This window comes from Falco biarmicus, chromosome 2 (genome assembly GCF_023638135.1).
Source record: "Falco biarmicus isolate bFalBia1 chromosome 2, bFalBia1.pri, whole genome shotgun sequence".
NCBI classification, from domain to species: Eukaryota; Metazoa; Chordata; class Aves; order Falconiformes; family Falconidae; genus Falco; species Falco biarmicus.
This window is the reverse complement of record NC_079289.1, coordinates 34,452,980-34,480,947: the sequence shown is the minus strand read 5'-3', so window position 1 is coordinate 34,480,947 and position 27,968 is coordinate 34,452,980. Positions and strand designations below refer to the sequence as shown.

Below are 27,968 nucleotides of genomic sequence, written 5' to 3'. Positions count from 1 at the left end.
CTTAAAGCAACCGCTTGCTAACTTTGATTTCAGGTAATTGCAATAGATCTTTCTTTATGAATACAGAAGGCAGACAGAGGACCCACTTTTCTCTCCAAATTTCCAGCCACAACTGACTCTCTCCCTCCCATCACTGACTGCAGTTCAACCTATCACCCAGGTGAAAGGACTCCAAAAGTGGAAATTTTGTGTCTGCATCAAGAAAAGCAATCTCATCCTCTTAAGTGAACGCACATTTTGCTCCTATACTTGCCAGCTTTTGGGTGTTTTTAAGCAGTGTATTCACATCCTTACTTACATGCTTTAAGTGATTCCCCCATCAAAAACCAAAATTACTAAAAAAGAAATGAAACAGCTTCTGTATAGGAAAAGTTATATTTACAGTTTTATTTAGCAGAGTTAAAGAGCAAACAATTTTAACACTGTTGTTGAAAAGTGTTTTTATCCAAAGTTGCCAAGATCTAATAAGTTATTGAACAGAAATATCGGGCATAAGGCAATAATCCTGACCAGCCATTAGAGATCACCCTACCCCAAAGGGCAGAACTGATAAAGGTGGCAGAAAATTTAGAATGATTGACTCAGTTTCCAAAAATTAGACAGAGATAATGAAAATAGGGTTCCGCTCTTGAGTATACCTTTAACATCTGCAGATGGAGGAATTCCTAAAGCACACAAAATATAAAGACAATTCCTGTTTCCAAGGGAACATTCAGTGCTTTGTATCCAAGAATGCTATGTCCGTACACTGTGGTCAGTACATGGTAATAGCAACGTATAGTTGGTAAAAGATTAAAAACAGGATTAGAATTTTTTCCATTCCACGTCATCAGGAGGATTGACCTCTACCTTCCTTTTACCAACATCAGACCAGTTGGTGCTCAGAACTGTGCCTCCAGACTCCATCTGCAATATGAGAGAAAGCTTGTTTAGTGTGCTAGTGGAATTCTAGTAAAAGCCACATTTCTTACAGCAGATTAACAAATACTGAATAAACACTAAGGATTTAAGCTCCATGTAGTAGCAATTGCAGACAGGAATTCTGTGTACATATAGACTAAAATCTGACAAAGCCCTCATTCTGGAATTTTCAGCCCAACAGTATTTTTATCAGTACTGGACACAATTAACAAGAAGCGTTTGAAGGGTCAGTCACATTCTTGCCTATGAGGACTACAAATAAAAGGAACTAGATATAAACAATTAAGAGGAATTTGATCCTTTCACCCATGTGAAAGACCCAAATCTTCAAGCTCTATATGAGCCAAAACCTGTATTCCTTTGATAACACTGACTGAGACAGAGACCAGTGACAAAGCACAACCCTGGACATTCATTAGTGTACAGCATTGTAGCTTTCAGTGAGACTTGTTACACCAGTATTTCCAACAGAACCACTGCCATTTGTTACAGGCCTAAACTTTTGGTAGCTAGAGGCTTCCCGAGTGATGCACAGTTTAGTAAATTGTGTCAGCGTGCAAAATTTACACACTTCTTCAGAAAAAAAGAACGAAAACTTACAAATGATTTGTTCATAGCACGTTTCACTTCATCTGTACCATCTGAATAAATCTGCTGGAAGAGTTTATTTAAAGCAGCATCTCCTTCTAACTTCTCATTCTTCTCCTCTTCTTTGATTTCAACTACCAGTTTGTCCCAGTTCCTTGTATAGTGAGAGGATGATGGATATAAGTGCTGGGTATCTGAAAACAGAAAGTGTTAACTAAGCATTTTCTCATGATTTTAGAGTAGCAGAGAACACACAGACACATATGTACCCAATGAATCAGAGTTTAGAATGGAACACGAATCCGAAAATGCAAATGGATTCCTCCTGACATAAGCAGTGCAGTAACAAAAATAAAGGAAACTAAGAAATGCTGGAGGCTACATTCAGTGGTTGCAAAAGTTTACTTTTAAGTAAACAGAGTTACATAATTTAGCTATCCAACAGAAAAAGAAAGTTGGACAACAGCAACACAGATAATTAAAGTCAAAATGAGGCGGGAGATATTGGCTGATGGTAAGAAAAAAATACCAGTAGCCTAGAGCCATAAGAAAATATGAGCTAAATTTAAAAAAAAAAAACTGAAATCAATTAATCAGGAAATTCAAACTCTCTCAAAAACAGACTGGTAATCTGTCTTGAAAAACTTCGACAGTATTGTTTTCCAAGAGAGATGGAATACTTACGCAAATAATAGCTCATTACTTAAGCAACAACAGAGGTGTAACAATGCACAGAACTGCAGAACTGCGACCAATACACACAGCCAAACAGATAAGCCCAGAGGAATGAATGAAAAGCATGTATCTTTAACAATCCATCAGATTTATGGAAGTTATGACTAAATTTAATATCTAAGTTTTAGTAATGCCCTGCAGGCTTTTTCCGTCAATTCTCAGCAGTAAAAACAAGACTATTAGGCTTTTCATTGTAAATATAAAGCTGTGATTTTATTAACAATTTCACAGAAAAATTATTATTAATAAGGGCAAGTGACTTAATACAAATAAACCATTTAATACTCAATAGTTCAGAAAACAAACCTGGTGTAAATTGCTTTAACTTAGGAGAATCTCCCTGTCCCTCCAGCTTCTCCCATCTTACAGCCTCTGGCTTCTTCATTTTTATCTCAACCTACAAAACATAGGACAAAGAACAAATTAATCCAGATGGCAAACAGTTCTGCCAAATAGTTTCAAAGTAGTTGGATCCTGTAGCAATAAAATACACACATTTGTTTTAAGAAACACGGTCTTTAATATGAAGCCTGTATTTTAGCAAAATTGACCTACCTTACAAGATGAAGTTACATGACTTCGAGTCATATGTCAATTAAGCTCTTCTGTGGCTGCATAGCTCCTGTATCAGACTTCTCCCCTTTTGTTTACTACCACTTAACATTCTTTTGCTTATTGTTACTTGATTCTTTTTGTAAATTATGGCATCCCAAAAGAAACAATTAGTCCCAATATTTCTACATTGCTGGGCACCGAGGTATTACCTTCCAAGCATCCCTTACTTGCCAGTCAGCTCAAATAATTAAATAGCACTTTTGAAGGACTAAAAAAATCCAACTTTAAATTTACACTTCATCCAACAAAAAAAAAAAAAATTTGATCTGTAGTACACAAACCAGGGTAACACCCAGGGACTATGCAGATCTTCCCATTTGAGAAATTCAGAAGCTGTATTCATTTGGTTCAATGAACAAACACTGCTATGGAGAAAACTGTCTAGTATTCATTGACAAAACTGGCAATTAAAAATGGATATGGTTGCAATTATCACAGGAAAAACAAAATTAAGTGAAGTATGTCATGCCCTATTCGCAACTACACATATCTCTTTAGACAACCATATTGAAATGTTTTTTCATAATTAACCTTATCCTTTGGTTACAGGGTTACAAAGTTGCAAAACAAGGACTGTCTAAGGTCACTCCAAATGACAAACTCACTTAAGAAAACATCACAAAATTTATATGATGTATTAATTAACTGAAATCAGTACTTGTTAAACTTCAACAGTTTCTTATTTGTGAACAGCTCAGCAGAAGAGTTCGTAGTTCCACTGAAAGCCACTATAACCTGGGGATCCCTGCAGACCCAAAAACAAAGGCACCACTGTGAAAGCTAACCCTAGAGATCCTAACAGCAAGCTCCTTGCCTAGCATCATGTTGATCGGAGATCTGAGCTTTATTTAATCCATTCTTCAAATGAGTCACTGGTAAGCAACAAGACTGAGATACCTTATAAAAACGAAGGAATTACCTTATTTAAGTTTAAAGCTTCCATGTTTGCAATCATGCTTCATTTTAAGACTCACCGTATTCAGTGCTGACTGCTGCTTCCCCCCTAACCCCTACGCCCCCCCCCCTCCACCCGGGAAGCTACCATTTCCCTAGTCAAGTTTAAATACTTATTTTCCACCACTAACTTGTACGGAGAACAATAAAGTTTAAGACATGAGGTGCGGAATGCCCTTCAAAGCAGGGGAGTTTCAGTAAGTTTGTGAGTCTAATACCCGCATATCCTTAACTTCTCACTCCCCACGTCTGGTTGATTTCCAATGCTTTTAGCAACTTGAAAAGTCACAAATTAAGAGTATCAGGTTTTAAAATAGTGTCAGTATCAGTCACAAAACCAAAACTAATCATATAACATTAAAATACTGTATTACTCCAGTTGCTCAACCTACTGTCCCTAAAGGCAGCCTGTATTCCAGAGTTTAATACTACAATCTGTAAGGACACAGAGATTTCTGTTAAAACTATGCAGAAGCAGCATTCAGACTGTACCAATAATTAGTCTTCAGTAAAACGAAAGAAGTCAGCAAAGCCTCCTCCACTGGACTCTTATAAAAACACTTTGGAAACTACAATCTTAAAGTTTGTTTTTTAACACCCACACTCATAAATCTAATGCTTTGCAATTAGCTTGAGGAAGCAAAAAATGTTTGTACATCTACATAAGACAGACAAGTAGTTCCACAAGTGCCAGAACTAGCAGTGTGAGGGGTTTTTTCCCCCAATGGATTTGGATCTCATGAGTCAAACATTTAAGTTAATTAGCCACTTACAAAGGCATTAATTAATTACAAGTGAAACGTGAGTATTAATTTAAAACAACCTGTCTCTTCCTCTGCTTCCTATCTAACTTCACAACCGGAGGAAACTGTATTATCAATTCGGTTGCACATTTAAGTTGAAGAGGCCTTAATTTTAAGATTTTATACTCTGCTTATTAGCATATCCCCCATATGTTCTGTAAAAAAAACAAAACAAAACAACACAACCCACAATAAATGCCTGATACTAAGACTGCTCAAGCCTACACTTCTTCATTTTCTCTTCCGTTTGTTCCTTCACTGTCTCCTCTTACCCTTATACTTCAGGCTTTCCACCAATATCTTTCAGTATCTCAAAAACAGACTATTTCATCTACACCAAGAATGACCTCTAATGCAATATAATGCTTGGTGTGAGCTACTAAACATGAACTTTTTTCTTTTCAGAATACAATCCTCCTCAAAGAGCCCTTATAAAGACCTTCGGTTATTCATCAGAGTACTCTGCCCATGCATAAAAAGAAGGGGAAAAAAAGGCAGGTCTTTGCTTTTACTGCTCCAGTAATCTCCCTCTCCTTTTCTTCATCTGCTAGTTCTTATACTTTCCTCTATGAAACTGTCCCTAAGCCAGTACTACATAATAAACAACCCTAAGGAAAAGGAAATACTACAAACTCAATTCCCAGTGTAACATGCAGATTTCTTAAATCTAAACCCTGCCAAGCCAGAAGTACACACAGCTGAAGAATGAGCCAGAACGTATTTATGACATGATTAAACCTCTACCCCATCTACTCCATCCACTTCCACTGAAGTTACACATTAGGCAAAGTGGCAGGCATGAGCAAAACTAGAAAAATCATTAGCTTCACACCATTATATAACCACACTTTCCAAAAATATAAAGCTATAAAATTCTGCTTGTGAAGGCGCATATTTCTCCAACTTGAGAGCTTTATTTGATCTACAGGGAAACAACTTGGTGAGTTCCAATTATACGCACGAATGGCAATAAATGCATTTTAACGAACATTTTAAAGCAGATACTAGTATCTGTCACACAGAAAAGTAACATACCAGTACAGACATTCGTGTCATCTAACACACAAGTACTGTTAGATTCTTCCTCTCCTTTGAAAAAAATTTCCAGTACTCAGGCAAGAGAAATACATCAACACTTTGCCAACTACTTTGATTTAACATTTGTATTTCATAAAACATATGCTTGTGTGCCTTGTGACAACCTAAGAATAAAAGACTGGGAAATTTAATTGCAAATTAAATGTTTCACATGCCACTCAAGGACAAGCCTAATTCCTCGGCCTGTCTTTGAAGCTCATGTCGTGCAGCCACCAGACAATCTTGGTAGCCCTCCACTACAACTTGCTCTACTACATCAGTGCCTTTCTTCCATTGGGGAGCCCAAATCTAGACACAATACTTCAAATCCATGAAAAGTTCTTACACAGAAATAGTCCACTTTCTCTTGAAATTTTTAAGTTCCTGATACTTTGGGGTCCAAGTGAGCAAAGCAAAAAGGGAAAGAAACATGGAATTTTGACAGAGCAAATCATCCACTGCTTGTGTGAAATACTCTCAAGGGAAATCCACCCTTCTGAGAAGAGGGTCAAAGGGAGGATTCAACGTCTAGAAGAAACCCTAGCTGCAATGGAAGGATACAGGCAAGTTTCTAATCACCGAATTTTCTAGTTTTTGAAGTAATCGACTTTTTAAAACCTACGAGAGATTGTTTGTTTGCAGCTTAATCCAAAAGCTAGCAATCACAAAAGATGCCAGAATTACTCTCAGAACCTATTCTAAACTATTTCATTGGTAGCCTAAGAACACAAAACCCCCTTACTTTAAGATGACTGGCATAAGAGAGCTTTTAATCTAGTTTTAAGAAAGAATTTCTCCCCTTATCTACAGATAAACACAACACTAGTTAGCTAACATCAATTTTCTAGGCTGAAGCTTGCTGTTAAAAAGCCCAAACCTCTAATGAACTAGATGTCACTTTAACTTACATTCTGGGACAAACATTGCCAGCTTAACTGAGAAACATTAAAAGGGAAAGAACTACCTCCCTAAAAGAAGATTCTGGTGTACACTGACAAGTTACAAGAATTTTTCCCTAATCTCTACTGCATTTTATATTTTACAGTCCATGCTTAGGAAAGTTCACTTACCACAGGCAAATGTGCATCAAGCTCTGATCAGATGGATGAAGGAAATCAGAACTGGCAGAGCTTAAGCAGTAGTTCAGCTGTTAATTTTAAGATACATCAAAAAATACCCTTTTAAATTCTGATGTTCTGATGTATCAAACACACAAAACCAAGAATTCAGGGTTTCCAATCAACTACTTATTTCCTGAACTACTGACTGCCTTGTCTATGTTGTAAATTTTGTTTATTATAGAGTTGTCATTTTGTATTCATCTTGTGCATTTTGTTACCCAAATTTAACCTTAGCGCAAAATAGCACTATCTTCTAAAAACGTATAACCTACTCAAACTTACCTCTAAGATCATATCACACACAGTTTTGGTATCACAGTTATTCAAAGACCTTTTATACATTGCTTATATTCTGAATTCCAAGATCTTTGGCCCATAACTTTAAACAAAATATACTGAGATGAAAATAACTCTACAGACTTATCACAAATGATAATTAAGAGATTTATTCTGTAGCAAATATGTTGCAACAGAAGGGATCTAGTGTGCACCTTTCAGTTTCTTTGCCAAATACATACTATGGAGAACTGAGTCCAATAATGTCCAGGTTTCCACCTCATGGACATTACATAGCAGCCACTTGTTAAAATTCTGAATTTTAAAGAAGGAGCTAGCAATACAGATCATTTAGGTATCCTAAAGCTCTCTGTCACTGCATCCTCCTATCCTATAGTAAACCATCACTATTCCAACAGTTCTTAAGTCCATCTTCTCTCAAGACAGACAAAACAAAACCCCTTATGCATAGTTTTCCTTTACGTATTTATATAAAACACGGGTACTGACTTACATGCTTGTTTAAAATACTGTTCTCAGAGCATTACCAAGTTTAAATCTGTCCCACACCCATCTGCATTCATAAAGAAAAAAAAAACCCCAGACTTATTTTGAGCTAAGTAAATATCATGCCAATCACTGGGAAGGTTTCTTTATGGTCTAGTCAGGAAATTGCTCCGACTAGCCCTTTTCAGAAAGTATCCAACTCTTATCTTAAATATCTTTTTATAATTTACAGAAAATGCTCAAGAATATATATGGGAGATATGAATCTGCATGAAAGTCTCACAAAGAAATTAAGAAAACATAACAGCAGGGAAGTCTGCATTCAAGTACCTGCAAGCAACATAATGAAAATATCCAAAGTGAGAAAGTATCTTTTAAGGATACAGTAAGAACTGACTTCAGTTAAATCTGTTCCTCTGTTTAACTATTTGTGTATATTTGCCTCTGAAAAGAGACACTGAGGACCGTCCAAGTGCGTGTGAAACAGTTTCACTCTTTGCCTTTTCTTTTACATTTAGCAACAGGCACTGATGTGCTTTTCTGGTACAGAGTATTTCAGAGTTTGCAAGGCTAAATGTTGGTTTGAGAGAAAAAACAAACATTCCACTGATGCACACTACCGTATTCTTGGCCAGAAGCTGCTGAGAGCATGCTTCTACCTCAGACATCTCTATTAAGTAACAAATGTCAACTGTACAAGAGGCTGAGGATTCCTAACACCTCCCCTGTTTGCAGCAAAACTTTGATCTCTAATTAAAGGACAGTTCTGTGGTAAAGAAACCACTTTTTCAAATGGCTCTAAATTGCTGCAAATCATTGCCTGCAAAAAGCCCAAACCACTAAAAACTAAAATCTTACAGTAATTGTCTCCAGACTATTTGTAGATGCAAGAGAAGAGGGGAATAAAAAGAGAAAGCACTAGCTCAAGTTTCTTTCAAGTTCATAAGCACACATGCTAAATGCACATACTCATCCTCACTCTCCTCTTGTGGTCTAACGAGAAGAAAACCCTGAGCATCACCTAAACCACAACAGAAGACCCAGAGAAATTGCTCACGTTGCACAGGTTTCCAACCTGTGGCAGTAACGTGGCAGAACATTCCCCTGGAATCCCCAATACACTAACTGGTAGACTGAACAGAAAAGGGAGAGGAAAGTGAGGCTAACTGTGCCTGAAGAACTGCTTCAGAACATTAGAAATGCTTACACTGTTTGTGTATTCTACTTTCCTGCCATATTTTCTGGACAGAAACAGATCAGCTAGTTTTATCTTAAACATACTGAGTCACTCATTTGAAGTTTTTATACCTTTTTCCTTTTACGAAGGGAGTACAATGATATTATGCACACTGTGCTACTGGGTAACTGCATGCTGGCAACTTCTAAAGAGCAAACTCGGTGCAGCCTTTACATTTTGGCTCCCTCTCCTGGAAAGAAGTAAAAAACCAAGTCGCACCACTAAAGGGTACCTTCCTCCTCTTAAATGCTGAATGCAACATGCAGTTTTCAGCTTGGCACAGTTTTTCTTCCACCTCACCGGACACCTGAGGATGACCAACAAAACACACAAAATCCTACCTGTTGTGTACAAAGTGATGCTACACACAAAGATCAGATTGCCTTCCATTTGTAAGACACAACTCTCGAATTTATACAGTGCTTTTTGGAGCTGCCGCTATTTTTTTCTCGATTAGATTACTACTGTCAGATACCTTTGACAGATGAGGAGTATAATCAATAACATCAGGTGATCTAGTTATCTAGTTACGATCAACCATGCTGTTCACGTACAAGGGAGTGCTATGCATATATACCAATTCCCTCAAGACAAGGACTCAATACAGTTGTATTCAGTATCCTCTCACATGAATGCTGGTTGAGGCCCTCGATCTCAGAATTATATGGCGAACAACATCAGGTAATTCTAAGTAACTCACAACTAAATTGTGAACAGGAACCATAATCAACTGAAAGCTGAATCTGCAAGTAACGATATCTATTAAACAGCAAATAAACTTTTGAATTAGGTAAAAAAACGGCTCCAAGCATGGCACTAGTACATACAGCCCCTACTAAAGGCAGTCAGTATCGTCTGTAAAACTGTTGACAGTTAGAGAACATACAATACTAGGATCCATAAAGAAATGACAATTTTATCCCAAAACTGGACTTCTTCTAGCTCACAGCTTGAAGTCAAAAGTATGCAGATCATGAACACTGATTTGCTTCTGCTCATACAGAAACCATTCAAATACCTCCAAACATTTACCTATGCTACCTCTATACCACTGCCACTTCTGTTCTTTTCTAAACAGGGACTCTGTATCATGGATTTATTGAAAGGTGTAATTTCTGTTTCACTGCTAGGAAAGAAACAATTCTTGAGGTATCAATTGCATTTTTCACCACTGTTAACATCCCTGAAAGAACCAATCCCAGAGTCTGTCTGCTTTTTGCAGTTATTTTAGAATCTGTAATTCTGCATATTCAGTTAAGGCCATTTTCTCCTCCTGAGTTCATATCTGTACCTTTATTCCTTTGCACTTGTCAAGTGAATTTGAATTTCAAGCAGTATTGAGAAATCCCTCTCCAGCTTCTCTTAGTTACAAAACCACGTGGGATTCTTCTACTGTCTGCCAGTTCTGTTGTTTCATCCCTTATCCTTTACATTTGTTAGTTTTATGAAGTTCATGGGAAACCCGAACTATCCACCACATAACCTGCCCATACACTCTACTGTGTCTCCTCATCTATTTCCTCACATAATTGGAAAAGAAAGACCAGACTCTTTGCTGTCTGTGTAGTGAAGACTACATGATGCTAATGGCAACGCAGCTCATGCATTCAAAGCAGCAATACAAACATAGCAATGTGAACACCTGAAGCTACTCTTAGCTGAAATTATTAATCCACAAGAACAGATCTGTTCCTAACCCATGAAAACACAATTTCTTCAGGAGTGTGTAGTGAAGATTTCCTGCAATTGGGAAGATAATGAGATTATGTCTTTCCTTCTGAGTCCTTACAAAAGGACTTCATGTAAGTGGTAGAAAATAATTTGTAGAGGGTTTGAGAAGTTCCAGGATAGTTTATTCGAAGTAATAAGTGCGCATTTTCCACACCGCTCCTAAGAACAAAGTACGTACATGAAACTTATGAAATCAGCATTTCTAGTATCCAAACACTAAGGCTGCACCATGACCTTAAAGTGCTTACTGTTTTTCAAAGTAAAATATTCTAAGCCTTTGAAGAAGTCTTCGCATGCTTAACATACACCTGCTTTTAAATTTTCTTCTTCAGCCAGACTCCATCTACTGGTCAGAACCAGAATTAGCTCGGGCATCATTTAAATTATATTTCTTCATTACGCCTTCACAAACGTCCTTACACTATTCTTTTCTGCAAAAAGAACATGTTGAAGCACTGACTTCTGCTGTTAGCACACTTACGTTCTCTATTATACCATTTCATCTCAAAAATATTCTCTTGCAATTATATAGGAAGAGTAACATGTGAAAATAAATACAAAATATATACGATTTGGACACTACCTGAACATAACTAAAGCTTTCACACCACTTTGGGGACCTCAATCCAAACCAGGTTCTAGACTACTAGAGATTATTTCAGAGATTAATGAAGGATAGAGATAGTAGCATAGAAAGACAAAGTCAAGTTCATTTCAACAGTGCTCAGTAACATGCAGATGCTTCATAGAAGTAATGGTGAACTTCAACAAATGAGAAGTATAACACAAGCTAGATAGGAACATAAAGCAAACAGGACCTCACTGTTACTCCTCTTGACAAGATCCATGCCCATTCCACTCAAATTTATACAAATGCTAATGGACTAACAGATTTTCTACATACTTTGAGCACTCTGCTTATCTCCCACAGCATAAGAGCTCACATGACTCAACCACATAACCTGCTCAGCTTCCTTAGTGCAAAGAGTGGAAAAACAAGACCAACTTTCTATGGCAATCCTCTCATGTCATCTCAAAGTCCCTCTTCCCTGAAATGTTGCAAGAACTATTACAGGTACCTTTCTGAGAAGGGAACAGGTAAAACGGAACATAAGAACGCAAAGGAATTTCCAAAAGCTCTGCAGAACCACTGCTGAAATACAAGGAAAGAATCAACAACACATTCCTGTTTCAGAGATTCAGGCCAGGCTCTATGGACACAGTATATGTCTGTCTGTGTGTTATATCAACAATATATGCTATGTCAGACCACAGACAGTTTCTCATTTTTCTATACCTGTAATAAAGGAGAAACAAAATGCTGAAACAAAAGCATTCTCTCTTACGCTACGTGATTCTCAAGTATCTTCAAGCAAGTACAATTTCCAGGAACAGCATAGAATACACTCTCTTGAAAAGCCAAGAGCAGTTAACCATATGGCTAACCTTTACCAGCAAGAGGTCATGAAAGGGTAAAGTATTATTTCAACACTGAAATCTTCAAAGTCTTGACTTACATTTCTTGGGCACAAACAGATAAAAACACCTCGTAAGGCAATATTGGCTCCTAAAAGCTTATTAGAAAGGTGTTCATACTTTCTTAATACCTGAATTTTAAGAGTGAAGACCAGTGTCTTCTTTCCACAGCAACAACTGAAAGCACCCTCAACATAACTGTCATTTGCACTTCAATAAGCACTATCATATTAGTATTTCTGATACTTGCACAAGTTTAGAAAGCCTCCCCACTGGCTGAAAGGCACCTTGAAGAAAAAGCATTTTTATAGGAAAAGCAAGACACTATGACAGTTGCAGAGAGACAAGACAATAAAGCAGAAATGTTTTCAACATCAGCAATAGTCAAAAGAAATAATTTATACTTTTAAGACGCTTACCTTTGTTGAAAGCACTTTAAATGTACTTTGCTCTGGCACTATAGAATGAAGAAGAACAAGCTTTAAGTTGTAGTCTTCACCTGATGGAAGTCTCACCGATGCATTCATCTGTTAACAGTTGAAAACACACCACTGGTCATCTTTGAGAGCAGTTTTGCATTTCCAAGTAAAGGACTGTCATTTGGCACCAAGATTAAGTGATTAATTTAATGACCCTTCACTGGGGCACTTAAAGCATCAGGCATCAGAATTTCAGATTATACCGTTACATTACTGCATTACTGAACAAGGTGTTTCTAAAATATACTAGAAAATGAACAGGAGATTTCAATTCTTAGCCAGCAACTACTCAAGAAGCCTATTATCTTGTCAGCTTTATCTGCGTTCTTTGGGGAAAGAATTATATGGCAAATAAAGCATCAACACGTTAATAATGGAACACGAAAACAATATGCAACTTCCCTTCTAATACATGCAAACTATGTGGGAAGCACTCACACAGTTTTAACAATTGAAAGGAGATAGTAACAACCAAGTAGTTCTGGTAGTTTGTGAAGTATCAGCTTAGTTGAGAATAAGAACCTAACTCTACAATATTCTCAGCTGTATTAAACATGAACATCAGGTACCACAAAAGGTATTACAATAAAGAGATTACTACACTTCCTTGAGACACACTTTGCCACCATCAGCAATTTCAGTGATGCCAAAAGCCAGAGAAACCCACCTACCCACATTCATTCTTTTTCTATAATTGTACTAAAGCAAGATATTACTCATTCACACCTATTTTTAGAAATAGGTCTGTCCATTCCATTGTCTCTGTCCATTCCTACTCCAGATGCATGCATACTGAAGTATTTGAAATCCAGATCATTTCTTCCCCCAGCCCTCCAAACACACAGGCAGCTGAAAACCAGGTGTTTGCATTGCCGCATGCACAGCATACCGCTGTGTATAAATCCTATGGACACTGCTGTGGCCACAAATCCCAATTCACTTGCTTGGGCATACACACATGTACAGCATAACTGTACATTAAAAAAAAAGCTCAGAAAGAAGACCACCTGTACCATTCTTTTCATGCTGCTGCAGCAGATAACATTTACTGTTTTAATTACTACATCTTAGGGAATCTAGGGATGCATATCAATAAGCAACACAAATCACCTCTTTCTCCAAGAACTGCACACTGACATCATCCTTCTGTGCATTCTTGATCATTATAGTCACAATTACTTGAGATTCTGTTTGGTACCAGTCATATCTTTAAAGAAAAAAAAAAAAAAAGAGGGTCAAGAGAGGGAAAACTAACTGCAAAGATATATACAGAAGAATACTAAAAGCTGGAACAGTACGTTGTGTAGTTTAATGGGGAGAAAAGATATACAAAATTAGATTTCCTCCCCTTCCTCTAGAAGAACAGTTGCATAATTGACAAGATACATAGTTAAAGAAAAAAAGAACCTTTTATTAATCAAGAAGCATACAATATTTAGGTCACTTTCTTAACCAATTCATAATACTGTTTGCCTTCTATAAATTAAACAGCACTTTTTAGCTTTTTAGTTCAGCATCTTAAAAATACCTCAGAAACGTTACCTACACTAGGCACAATGGGGCAGTCTTTGAATTAAGCTGAAGTCAGAATGCTTACACCATTTGCCCATTCTCCCAGTGAAACACAATCTCCTAGAAGTACAATTCAGCCTGAACAAAAGCAGTGACACTAAGAAACACTTTGCTTAAACTGCCATGTTTTTGAAGGCACCCAGAAAGAATTCCTACAGTCGTTATATTGCTTCTCCAATCCCCAAGTCAAAGAAAAGTTATGTCAATGGTTTTAATTCTCACAGTAAAGCTAAAGCAAACTTACTTGATCTTTGGTGGCAGAGGTTGCTGCTGTGTATTCTAGTTGAAGCACATTCCATTGGAAAAAAAGTTACATCAGTGTAAGTGAAAACATACCATGAAATACTTTTCAAAGACATAATTTTCATACTGATTGTTCCCCTTTTCTTGATTTTATGTATGAGCATTAGCTTACAGGTGAAGCTTTTCATCATCATCTTAGCCATTTACGCCAGATTAAAAAAGTTTAAATTTACATTAAATATGCCAGTCTGTAACTTGGAATTTATTGGCCAGACATTTTATAAATAGCATTAAGTTCAGCTTTAATTCATTTTCTTCCTGGATAAGAAATATACCTGAAAAACACAGTGGCTATGTTGCTGATCTAAAAAGTCATGAAGGAAGCTTGAAATATATCTAAGAACGCAAGGTGTAACTTTTTAAGCATAAGATTTGTCTTTATATACATCCACCATGTCTGCTGTGCACCTTCCTCCTCCACCCTATTCCTAAAATGCAAAAAACGGAAGTCCTGTGAAAAAAGGAGCAGAACATCCAATGCAAATTCCCATTTTTTTGTCTCAACATAGAAAAAGGGGTGTGAGTGTAAATTTCAACACTTCTTCTGAAGGCTTCCAATAAATAAAGCAAACTGAAAGCTGAACAAGTTACAGCAGAAAAAGTTTGCACAAATCACTTGCAAGCTACTGGGGGAAAAAGAAAGTTACTTTCAAACAGTCACAAGCAAGTTAGCATTGACAACATGAGCTGGTTAATTTGTAAATCAGGCAACAAATCGCAAGTTGGAAAGTTAAAATTTACTTCAGTGAGTGCACAAGAATTGCCAGATTTGTATGCCATTCCCAAGAGTTTTCAGGGTTTAAATTTTTCAGCCTTGGTCTCAAATAAAAGAACACGTTTAGAAGAAAAGTTAAATCCTTCAGAATTGCATGCAATAGAAAAGTTTATTTTTAAAGCCTGAAAGTCCTAAGAAGCCACTGAAGCCCAGCATAACAAAGAAATCAAGACCGTAAACATACTAAGGAAAACATCTTACCATTTCTGTCTGTGATGCTGCAGAAAGAAAAAAGTTGCTGTTTCAGAAAAAGACATATTGAACTTAAAAGGCACATACCCACTTGACCCTTCTTTACTGCAAACATTCTGCTTTTATTCCAGTCTCAACAGGAGAATTATTAATAACATGCCAGTTCTATCCCTAGTATTTTGCTTTTATGGCACTTTCATTAGACTTCAATCAGCAACTTGTGCAAAAGAACTGTAATGTAAAGCAAGTTCTGATTAACAGAAGGAACAAACTTTCCATTACTTTCACTTGCTTATCAGAAAACTACATAGACTTTTTTAATTTAAAGCAACATCATGGTAAACAAAAGTTTTAAAAAAATTACTTCCCAAAAGTCTGTACTAGGTTTATCATCCATCCATAGGAATAGCACAAAGTTCTCATCAAATCTGTATCTCAGACTAGGCAAACCCAGTTGGGGCATGAGATGGAAAGCTGGCAGAGAAATTCACTCATATATGATCTTAGATGTACTGTAATATTTGTAAATGTACTAAACTACTAAATGTACTAAATGTACTAAACTATAGCTCAGTATCTCTTTAAATATTTTCCCCTAAACTATTTCAGACTAAAGATGTTTGAAAAGAATTAAACTTTGCCTGTTTCTTTATAACACATACTGCTAAAAAGAGAGAAAGATTAACAAAAAAGAATATTAAGTTCTAATGAAGAAATCAGAGTTGTTTTATTGGGGTTTTTTTGCTAGTGTATCATAAGCATCAAGAAAATGGCTCAAAAAAGAAAAGACAGGGATGAATATTCAGGATAAAACAGGACAAGTGAGTTGAACCAGACAAAACACTGCAAAAAGTAATTATTACATCAGAGAAAAACGTGTATTATAACCTCTTTCCTCGAGAGGGCAGAGAAAGTTGTCACCCAAGATAACTCTATGCAAATAAGATCATGCATGCCAATCACTTATCCAATTTCTACAAATAAAAATAAACCTGGCAAATACGTATCACAAAGCAGAAATTTGTTCATTCCTACACAACACAAAAGTGTTCTCCTCTATCTGGTTTTTATTCAGCATGTTGATCCAAACTTGTTTTACTGCCCCATTCTCCAGTGTGCACCACAAAGAGGAGAAACAGTCATTGTTGAGGAAAAAACTACATCAGTTATTCTGTTATATCTCATCAAAAACCACATCCAGATTAAGCACTGTGGACGAGGTAGTTGCCAGGTCTGTAGGAAGGTACAGAAGGGAATTAAAGTCCCACTCACTGACTACCATGGGTAAGCAGCAATTAGCACCTAAAGTACTCTCCACAGGGACTCAAGAGTAAAATCCCCGTTTCCACCTCTTCCCAACATTATATTCTGTAAGACTTGAAAACTTCTTTTGATGTTGTTTTTATAAAGCAAGCAGAAGTAGACATAGAAAAAAGCTTAAAATTGACAAGTTTCCATAGCTGAAATTTATTAGCAGTTGTGTATGAAGACAACTTAAAATTAATTATGAATTGTCTGAACTTTAAATAGGCACTCCCCTGTCACAGCCAATTATTACATTAAAACCCTAATATTAATGTTCCTCAATCTGAAGTATAAACGTGTTCAGGATGTGTACTGTGAGAGAAACAAGAGACAGAACAAAAGAATTATTTTTTTTTTAATCAGTTTTTCCTAAGTAAGAGGTAAGCTGTAAATCTTTGAAAAACATGACACAGCTTCAAAGCACTGGGTATATCAAATTCCTTATCAAGTAAACGTGTTTTTTTCTTACCGTTTAGTGTTTCTTCACATCTTTTAATCCAAATAGAAAAGGTATCATCTACATCTAGAAGAGATCAAACACAGTAACATTAAAACTCTTCAAGTACTACACATATTGTATCAATTTACTAAAAAAGGTATTATTTCCTATTATCTTCTTGTAACCTCTGTCATTCCAGTTAAGCTTTAAGTATTTTTATACAATGCTACTATTTAACTCTATTATATTTAATTAACTTCGAATTAATTTGTAGGACACCAGATTTTACCTGAACTGACCCAAATATGCTATTGCTTTCCAGTCTGGTCAACCCCTATATAACTGTTCAAAAAGCAAGTATAGTTTTACACATTTTCCCATTATTCTTAAAATTATTTTTTCAAACAGTCACAGACTTCCTCTCCAGAGAAATATCAGAAGAGACTGTCTGTTCCAAGGACAACCCAAAGCTGCACTTAGTTTTCACAAATATCAAGCATTTTCTCCTGGTGGTTTCACACAAACTTTACAAACACACCTGAAGTTTCAGGGATGTAGAAACACACAGGTGCCAATTCCATCCTATGAATCCAAATCACAGAAAAGTTTAGTAAAGACCTTGATATTCTATCTGGGGAGCTTGCTTCCCAGAAATTAATTCACTGGAAAATAGCTCAAAGGTAGCAGTGTAAAACCAGAGGAATCACCTTATTTCAATAAAATTCCCAGAAATATCTTTCACAGTCAGGAAAGCAATGAAGTGGCAACGTTACCGATCAACTACTAAAAACACCTTGACTTTTTATCTTTTTGCAATAGAGAGTATTCACACTGAGGGAGTTCATGCAGCCAGCTACCCAGCAGAAGGCTTGAAGAGGCCTGACAGAAGAGTTCCCAGCAGACACACATGTAACACCAAATGTGACTCCACTGAAGTTATGCAAAGTATGGATCTCAACCACTTCAAATATAAAATGTACATAAATATTAAGGTGCACCTTCAGTCTTGAAATTGCTCCCCCACTCCTCAATCCACTTCCTCTTACCTTTTCTTCTGCTAGCCCCACCAGTCATCTTAAAAGTTATATAAATTTTAAGCTACACAACATTTAGTAATATCTCAGTTGTTGTTAGGAAGAGATAAAAATGCAAATAATAATATGGCTGTCTTGATATTACAATACAATCAGTCACTGACTGCTGCCATCTTTTCTATATTCCCATCAAACCCTAGAAAGAAGATACACATTTTCAGAGGGTTCTGCTAGACGATCTAAGGGGCTGTCTTCGATTACCTAATGCATACTTAAGGGATTAAAATGACTGACCATAAATTGTCCTCAGAAGTACATGAGGAAAGGAAGCAAGGCAAAGGATCCAAGATGCAGTAAAGTTCTGATCAGGCAAGAAAGTCCTTTACTAAAAGGGTGGTCAAACACTGGAGCAGGTTGGCCAAAGAGGCTGTAGAATCTTAAAGTCTTAGAGATACTTGGAAGTCAACAGTAGAAGGACTCGAGCAAACACATGAAAGTTCAAAGTTAATACTGCTTTTGGCCAGGGCATGGAATTAAACAAGCTCCAGAGCTTCACTGCAACCTAAATTAATCTATAACTTTAAAACTTAGCACCCATACCCTAAAAAGACTTTCAAGTTTTGCAGCTAGGAACAAAAATTATTTATCAAAAGTGAAATTAAATGAAGTAGGTTCAGGAGTTTAAGAAAAGAGAAACTGAATCAACTCTTTACTTATCTAGCCTCTGACTTTCAGCAGCAGACAAGCAATTCTCTTTTCAACTACAGCCTATGACAGGACCACTATGCAACACAAACTTTAAAAGACAGGTCCGGTGTTATCTTCCCTATTTTTCTAGAAGGTCCCCCTAACCAACCACTGCCTCCTTCCCTGTATCCCTGCACTTTTGATAACTTGAGACAAAGGACTTTTTTTCGTGTGTGTGCTCTACAATTGCATTATCCTCCCAAGGAACTTGCCAACAACTGCTATTAATAACTTTCTCATTCAGAAAACTTAACTGGGTTGCCACTTGCTGAAAAACTAATTCTTAGAATACAAGAAAAGTACCTACTAAGATGTTTAAAAAGTTGACACATTCCACCTTTCATAAATTCATTAGGTGGTCACAGAAAAAAACAAGAAAATTTGAGTGTAATTGTCCTAAACCCACATAAGACAGTGAAGAGTAACAGATCACAATGCTGCTTCAATCTAAGGCAAATTAATAAACTCAGAAAATCCACACGTCTAGTCTCACAGTTGAGTGAAAGGAATCTTACTCCTAATGTTATTTTAGAAAATAAAGAAACATTGCTCATTCAACAATTCATCATGTCAAGTCCTATTTAGATATCCCTGTAGGTGGGTAATGGGAAGCTTGCTGTGGTATCCTGGGCCTGTCAGTCCTACCAGTAACGAGCACAAGTAGCAAGCTCATCGTTGTTAGCATTCCAGGTTAAGATTTAAAAGAGCCCTTACATCAGCAAGGAACAGAAATGTGTACTGGTGTACTTCTGCCCCTTGTGTGGCAAAGAAACCAGCCTTGCCAGCAAAGAATTCCCCACCACAGCAATTCTCTCTGAAGCAACAACAGCTAGTGTCTTGTCTCTTTACCACTTGCTTAGCAGTATGTGGCAATTATTCTCTCTAAGCTTTGTTCATTCTGCACTAGCTGCGTTTAACTGGAAGTTAACTGTTCTGCCAAAATGCTTATGCTCACAGTTGTTTTCACCTGGGATCCATCAAACACTCCACAGAACAGAAAATTCTGTTACTGATATAAACTTGCCAGCAAATTAGGTAATATATGGAAAAGCATCAACTAAAAATCTGTATTTTAATAAAGGCCTTCAGGGGACTCATCTCACAGCGGGTCACAGAATTTTGTAACGAGATACAGGAAGCAGAGCAGAAGCTATCTTCAGGTGAGAGAGTAATCAGGAAGGACCAGGACACTTCAGAAACTCTTCAACTTGGGTAAGCAGCAAAAAAATGGCAAATTAAATTCCAACAGGTAGAAGTCAAGCAATCAACACAGGAAAACGTTGTGTTGTATTTCAGGAATACTGAATTAGCTAAGGGGATCCTGGTATTCACTGACTTATCCAAAAAGATATCTGCAGCTTGTTGTGCTGTTGCACCCTACAACATAAGTAGAATGTGAGATTAAACAGAATGAAAAAAACCCCACCAACCCAGAAGTGATGTTCTGGCCTGAGGAGATTTTGTGTATCATCCGTATTTTGAACAGCTGCAACTGACAAACTATAAAGGTGACAAAATCCATGCATGTGAAAAGCCTTAAACTGATAGTGGTTGCTTGGTGTGGGGCAAGAACATGAATAAATATAGATTAATCATTCAATTAAATTCAGGAACGATGAGTTTGGAGATGTATGAAGAGCTGTAAGGAAAGCTACAGAAGCCACCAGAAGGAATCACTTCCTTTCAAGGTAAGATACTAAACAGAGAACTTGGTTAGACTGCAAAGACACACTTGTCTTTCTAGTGCACAAACCACTGGAGACTACCTAATTATCCAAACCACCACAACTGAAAGAACTTTAGGAAATTTCTTCTATTTTAACTCCTATTCCAGAACAGCCAAAGCTGGCAACAGTTGCTGCATTTCCACCGCATCCCCCTTCCACTATTGCTAGCACTGCTGGCTTCAGCACTCAGACCCTTCACTGAGCCATTTCAACACACTAATCCAGGGGAAAAACACTTTAAAAAAATTATAACTTTCTGCAGATTTACTGCACTGAAAGAAGAGGCTAAGCAAGCACAAGAGTAGGAGGGAGTATGATCGCTTGGCAGCAAGAACAAGCTAGCTTACACTCCCATGAAACTCCAGTTTTAGATCAGAGGATCAGATCACTTATTTGGGAAAGGCGAAGTAATCCAATTTTTGTTAAACCTTCAGGTCCCAGCCACTGTCACAGATAAGACAACATAGTGGAAAGATCTGAGACCATGACAATGCTTATCATATTAGAACGCTTTGCTCTGTGTAACCTTTTCAAGGTGCTTTTCCTACCATTTTCTTCTGCTGCTGGGAAGGAAGGGAACGTAATAAGGAGAGGGTTTTATTTAAAATGGGGGATAGGAGGGAAGAGAAAGGAGTCACAACCATCTTGCAATTGCTTTGTTTTATGCTTCCCCACGTCTTCTACCAAAGCTTTCTGTATTAAACTACTCCTTTCCTGCTTCTAGAATAAAGTCAGGTTTTGAAAAAGCTCCAATTCTCCCCAAACTAAGAAGTGCTCAAGTCCAGCCAGGAAGCCAACGCTTTAAGGTTAAAAAAAGAGATATAAATATGCTTCTGTAATTAAGTGGTATGTAATGTGAGGCAATCATTCATTTTGATAGTTTGAATACCCAGTAAGTTGCATGTCCTTTCTAAAGGCTGACCTATCAAACCATTCAAGAAATTCCAGCTACGTATAAGGAGCCTGTCCTGTTCAGAAACTTTTCTACAACACTTCATATGCCACACCATTGCCACCATTTATTTGTAGGACCTCCAGGAAGTAGGAAAACACTCCCAATTTTACAAAGAAAAAAAAAAAAAAAGATTCATATCCTACTTTGCTAAGAAGTTTGATACACATTTTTAAGCAGTTTTACACTTCTATGCAACGACTGCACAAACCTTCCAAAATCCAGGTATATGAAGTCAGGTACCTAGTTAATTAGCCTTTAAAAAAATAAATAAAAATCCCTGGTCTTCACTTTCAGCTAACACATTAGAAAAGATTTTTCTCATTAGCAAAGGAGCACCGTGCTCAGAAGAAATTGTAATACTTACTGTCCAGCCTCTGTCCCTCTCTGAAAGACTCTACGGCAGATGCATAGTTTTTGATATGATATTCACCTAACCTGGCATGAACAAAGAAAACCACAAGGAAACAGTAGTTACTTCCCAGTCTAATCCACATTCTGAAGATCACAACATTCTTATATCACAACATACTGTATTGGTTAAAATTACATATGGAAGAATTTAAATCACTTATGAGGTGTGTCTTTGAAATGGCTAGGATGTTTAAGATAATGACTCTAAACCAAACTGCTTCTTATAACCACAGCTTTATTATGGATGGGTTACGAGCAGCATTGCACTAAATTTATTCATTCATGGTGTTGCAGAAAGCTTGTACAGAGCCATAATCCAAATACTAGTATTGCCCTACAGATTATCACAATATTCTCAAAGTACAATATATGATACATACCCTTTTCTAAGGAGTGCTACAGCATTATTTGGGTTCAGTTCTAGGGACTTCTTTGCATCTGCAACAGCATCTGTTGGAAGTCAGTATAAACGTGAGGAACATAATAATGTTATAAAAAGCAGTGAACTCTGAGTCTTTCAGTAGTGAAAATTTTTTAAGGTTATGTTAGCCTTCTTAGCTTGCACACAGATCACATCATTTGAATTAAATCTAGCCACAACTGCTATGGATGAATCCTTCATTCAGCTGCAGAGCTCTATGTTAAGATGTAGCATGACTTTCATTTAGTCAGATCCTCCACCTAGATCTGAAGCATGAGTCTGTCTGGTTTTTACTGGAAGGAAAAAAATAGACCAAATCTTAAGTTTTTCAGTTAATCTTTTTCCCAGGCATTATTCAGTTATCACACTCCTATCATATCAGGATTGTCTCAACCAAAAACTTAAGGATGGAAGATGCTTACAACACAAGGCTTCAAATCTGCCTAAGAATTCTACTTAAAAAAAGCTGCCAAGATAATCCTAGGCTAAAATCAAATGGAAAGCTGGGACTGCAGAATACCCAATTCATGGGAAGTTTTGCAGAAACAACAAAACCAAAAAAAATCAAAGAAAACCATAAAATTATGCACTAACTGCAAAAGAAGCATAGTAAGTTACAGATAACACTTTCTCTTATTACTGTATTTGGCTTCAGATTGAAGACATCTTCTGCAAAGAACATGTTATAACACATATGCATTAACATCCTTGCTAAGAGGATTCTCAGTGTTGTCTGAAGACGTTACCAGCATATTTCTGTAGAAGAATATGAGCATAAGCTCGTTGACAATAACATTCAGCATCATCTGGATTCTTTTCCAAAGCCGTTGTCAGTTCCTGTAAAGACACACAAGAAAACCCCATGAAATGGCACCTTGGAAGTCCCCATAAAAACACAATACCAAATTGTCGATTAAGGGACATTTCAGAAGAAAATATACTAACTGGCATGACTGTTTACCTGTTGCTCAGTTCTCATCCACAAAGCTTAAACATCAGAGCTTGAAGTGCAAGGAACTTGCCAATTATATCAGATTCAAGCAGACTGTTTCTTACTGAGAAGAAACATGACTTTCAAATACCTTAAACATGAACTCCACTGCGTAGATGATCTTCTAAATTCCAAAGACCTTCCTACAATTTTCAGTGTTATTTGTACACAGGTCTGCTGGATTTGAGGAAGCACTGCAGTATTAGGAATTTTTAAGTCAACATGTAGTATGTCAAAACACTTGCGTGGGGATAACGTGCTCAAAGCATTGTAACACATGATGAAATACCACGTTACATGACATTATTGAGCATAAGACGTTCCAATTTATGCTGAGCACAAAAGCAGAATAAAAAGACTCCTGTGAGCCCTGTGCTCCATAAAATAATTGTTGTACAATGGGTGTAAGCATAAAGTAGTCCCTTATTAGGGGAATCATTTGGTATACAGATTGAAATAATTATATTATGCTCTCTACAAGAAAAGTTTATGACTTTCACACAACAGAATAAAATCACAATGACTTGATGCATATACCTGGAAAGAACATCTCCAATTCTCTTACTAGTAAGAGAAATTCTTCTCTTTGCTAGAAGACAGTAAGTCTTCCAAAGCCACTACAGTGCATTGTTACAGTACAGTAACTCCATTTGCCAAGTTGACTTCTACTCAGAATCTAACAAGCATAAATGTAGCTAAGATACAGGCTTTAAACCTGCATAAATAGTAGCAGACCACAGCTGCCAAAACTCTGTCCCACCAAGCCAGAGAAAAAAGAAGAGCTGAAGGACTTACCTTAGTTTTAATTTAGATCAGTGTCTTGTTCTGTTTCCCAGATGTCACACAAAATGTTTATGCTAAATAGGAGTTAAGTGTCCACAACCGTTTCTCTTAGCAGTAGCGTAAGTTCTTAACCAGTGTAAGATATGCAAATCTATATATAGGTACAGCATATAAATCTAAAACCTTGGGGGTCTCTGAAGAAAGCAGCAGGCAAGACAACTGTAACTTGATCTAATTGTACCGATGCCCTCCTAAGATTTAAGGTCATTCAAAAGCAGTTGTCATTAGGGAAATACTCATGGCTATAGGTATTCCACATGTGAGGGACACTGAAGCAACGCACATATTAAAATTGGTTCATACTATGCTGACAGGTGAAGTTCAGTTTTTGACCCTCAAAACCAAGTGGGGTCTGACTCTGACGTTGAACTTGCAGGCACTTCACAACCAGAGTCACTTCTCTAACAGATCACCTCTCACTCCAAACATTCTTTCCTCTGATTTACGCTGATGACAGAAGCACCAGTTAGAACAAGCACACAACATGTGAATGGATTCTCCTACGGAACTAGCCCTCACCCCAGGAAAGCAAGGAAAACCAAACCCAAACATTTTCAATAGTGTGAAACTCATCTCTGTTGGTTTTTTGATCAGCAAGTCATCACATCTCATTCAGCCACACACACATGAATAAAGCTACTCCTTTAACACAGATATTTGAGAAGACAGCCAAGTAATACTCAACTAACACCAAGAACTCCAGATTATGGACATCAGCAACAGTTTACTTGGAACAAGCTTAGACTTTGTCCTCACAAACACTCAGGTATGTGTTTTCTACATATTTTAACCCTGCAGGCCCTTACCATGCCACCAAGTTGCAATTCTATTTCTAAATCCATTGGGAAGTTTCAGGACCCTCTGTGCTAATAAGAGTTTGTATGTAATAAAGGTGCTTTTGGTCTCCACACAGTAACCTACTTTTCCAACTTAAAATAACCTAAAAGTAATTAAAAGAGTTCACAGCTTAATCGTGCAGACAGTATTTAAAGATAGATGATGATCTTTCGGTTGTATCAGATCCAGGTGCAGAAAGCCGAAGCATGCCCTCCAGGAGTTAAAGAAATCAAAAGTCCTGAGGACACAGCATGTAAGTGCCAAGCCAACTGGGCAGAAGTCTAGTCAGGTGTGGAAGCATTACACAGCACAATTTATGTAGTATCATGTCCCAGATTAGAAATATTGAGCATGTGAGTTATAAAGGCAACACGTAAGAACATGCAAACATAGTATACTACCTGCAGTTCCAAGTCTCTAAGGCAGCTAAATGCTACACTGAACTATGGACTTACCAGTTCAGAGATTATCAAGTACAATCTGCCTATTCAATCAAGTACTTTTAAAAAAGGCTGCAACAATGACACCACGATCACTGTATCAGATACTAACACCTATAGAATGTGTTACACACTGTTTTGAAGCCCTGAATGTACAAAGAACTGAAATATAAAACAGAAAAGCAAAGCAACTATGTTATTCCAGAAAAAAAAAAAAAATGCATATACTGGCAGCGTTCTTTAATACTTCCAAAGACTTTTTGGCATTGGGTTTTTCTGGTTTGTTTGTTGGTGGTTCACCCCTCAAGGTGAAACTACTATTTTTTTTTTTTAATATCTTACATTAGTTGTACTATGCCAAAAGTATTTGGTTATTCCAAACAGCTTTTTAGATGTCATTTAGCTTCTGAAAAAGTTTTACAAGCTACAGCCTAAACCCCAAAGAACTGTAAGATTTAGCTTCACCATTTTCTTTATGGAAGGATAATTCAGTTCCATTTCATGCTTTTGCCACCTACCCTATTGAAGCAGAACCAACCATTTACATCCTCTTCCTATGCAAGTATGTTAAATAGAAATACTTGTCCTCCCTCCAGTTCTATCTTCTCATTAACCATCTGTTTTAAGTAAAAATAACCTTTGAAAGCACATAAACACGTGTTAATGGGTAAACCCATAGACTCATAGAACAGGCCAGGTTGGAAGGGACACCAAAAGATCATCACATCCAACTTTTTGTGGCAAAGGGAGCCCAGATGAAATTATCTAACACCCTGTCCAGTCACGTCCTGAAAACCTCCATTGATGAGGATCTTACAACGTCCATGGGGAGGTTGACCCAGTGGATGATCACTCTCACTGTAAAATATTTTTTGCATTTAGACGAAATGCAAATCAGTTCTGGGCCCCACAAAATATCAAAAGAATAAAAAAATAGATCAGGGCAGAATAAAAACTAATAAAGATCTGAGTACATTTCTTCAACAAGCTTGGGGTTTTTTTAAGCACAACTTAGTTATTTGAACCATCATCTACCTACATAAAAGACAAAGCCGATGTGGTTTTGGTTTGGTGTTTGGTGTTTTGTTTTGTTTTCCTTCTTAGCAGCACAGGTAGCACAAGTACGCCGACAGAACCGCGCTGAACTCCTCGGCAGCCGGACCTCACATGACAGAGGGAAAACTCCGCAAGGCCTCGCTCGCAGCGAGGGCAACCGCACGGCGCTTCAGCTGCTCCCCTCGCCCCCGAGAGCGGCACGGCTCGGCTGGGCACTGCACGCTGCGCGCCCCGCTCCCCCCAGCGCCCCGGACTCGGCAGGCCGGCGAGCTTCAACCGCCCGAGGGGCGAGGCCCGCCGCCGCCCCGCGCCCGGCCCTCACCTGCGCCGCTGCCCCCGGGTCCCGGTCGATGTCCCCGTCGGAGAGCCTGTCGAGGAAACACAACGGCGTAAGAGGGCGAGGCGGGGGCGGGCGGAAGGGGCGCGGGGCGGGGAGGGGGGGCTCACCGTGGAGGGGCCGCTCCCGCCGCCGCCATGCCTCCCGCCGTCCCCAGGAAACTTCTGGAGCCGCTGAGGCACCCGCGCAACGAACCCCAAGGCCGCAGCCGCGCAAGGGCCGACGGGATGCGGAGGAGCCGACCGGCCCCGCAAGCTCCTCCCGCGCCTCTCCGGGCGAGGCGGGGCGGCCCTGGCTACCGCGGCGGGCGCGCCACCTCCTCTACCATAGAGCTGGAGGACCGGCGGCCGCAGAGCGGCCCGTAGGCCCTTGCCGACCGCCTCTTCCGGCCGCGCCGCCGCCGAGGGGGAAGTGGCGCCGTGCCGGTGCGGGGGCTTCCCGCGCGGGCACGGGGAGGGGCGGGGAGCGTGCTCCAGCACCGCATGCGGGGCCTCGCTTCGTGATTTACTCCAGATTCCCGCTTTGTCGTACTAAGCTAAGCTGGCCCTTGGATACACCCGGCTGGTAGGCTGGAGCCCACGGGACGAGAGCGGTTTTCATTTCCTGTTCATTACACGACAGTCCGCTGCTGGGGACGCGTCAGTGTCTGCTGGACCAGTTCTCCAGTTCTCCAGCTGACAGATCATTGTCCCTTTGTAACAGCCGCACCTAGGGCAAGAAGTTTTGTTGGTGAAGTTGTAACCATACGGTGCGATTATTTTTTTTTTCCATGTTTCCAGTAAATTTGCAAAACAACTTCCCCGCGTTTAAAAACTTCATCAGTCAAGCATTCTCACTTCAGGTTTCCTAGCATTATGAAGCGCTTGTACTACAGGAAAAAGCCCCTATTTTATAGTCTGATTAAAAAAACCTAGCCTCCCTCTCCAGTGCTTTTGTCAGTCTGAAATAGCCCTCCGGATGGTAACTGTATCACTTGTGCTTCTGTAACGCTTCCCCGCGTTCCTAGCGATCCCGGCAGCACTCCCCAGCTGTGGAGAGCGCTGCCAGATAAAACCAGCAGGCG

The 27,968-nt window shown here is 38.4% G+C and overlaps 1 protein-coding gene across 1 annotated transcript; it reads right to left on the bottom strand.

Moving 5' to 3' along the window:
* Nucleotides 1-372: 372 nt before the first annotated feature.
* SUGT1 (SGT1 homolog, MIS12 kinetochore complex assembly cochaperone) lies at nucleotides 373-27,194 on the bottom strand. The gene is made up of 13 exons (XM_056328415.1): nucleotides 27,016-27,194; nucleotides 26,891-26,936; nucleotides 23,148-23,238; nucleotides 22,361-22,430; nucleotides 21,934-22,004; nucleotides 17,137-17,190; nucleotides 15,372-15,388; nucleotides 14,337-14,371; nucleotides 13,631-13,727; nucleotides 12,461-12,568; nucleotides 2,551-2,641; nucleotides 1,522-1,703; nucleotides 373-906 (listed from the first exon to the last, which is right to left on the bottom strand). Exons 1-13 carry the CDS (start codon nucleotides 27,042-27,044, stop codon nucleotides 805-807), a joined length of 993 nt encoding a protein of 330 aa, XP_056184390.1. The 5' UTR covers nucleotides 27,045-27,194; the 3' UTR covers nucleotides 373-804.
* Nucleotides 27,195-27,968: the final 774 nt, after the last annotated feature.

Excerpts from the sequence above, each read along its gene's own strand:
- SUGT1 (XM_056328415.1), bottom strand. The coding sequence starts at position 27,044 with ATGGCGGCGGCGGGAGCGGCCCCTCCACG. Across the intron at positions 23,239-26,890 it reads ACCCGGGGGCAGCGGCGCAG|GAACTGACAACGGCTTTGGA; the intron begins GTGAGGGCCGGG and ends GTGTCTTTACAG. Across the intron at positions 22,431-23,147 it reads TCTTCTACAGAAATATGCTG|ATGCTGTTGCAGATGCAAAG; the intron begins GTAACGTCTTCA and ends GACTTCCAACAG.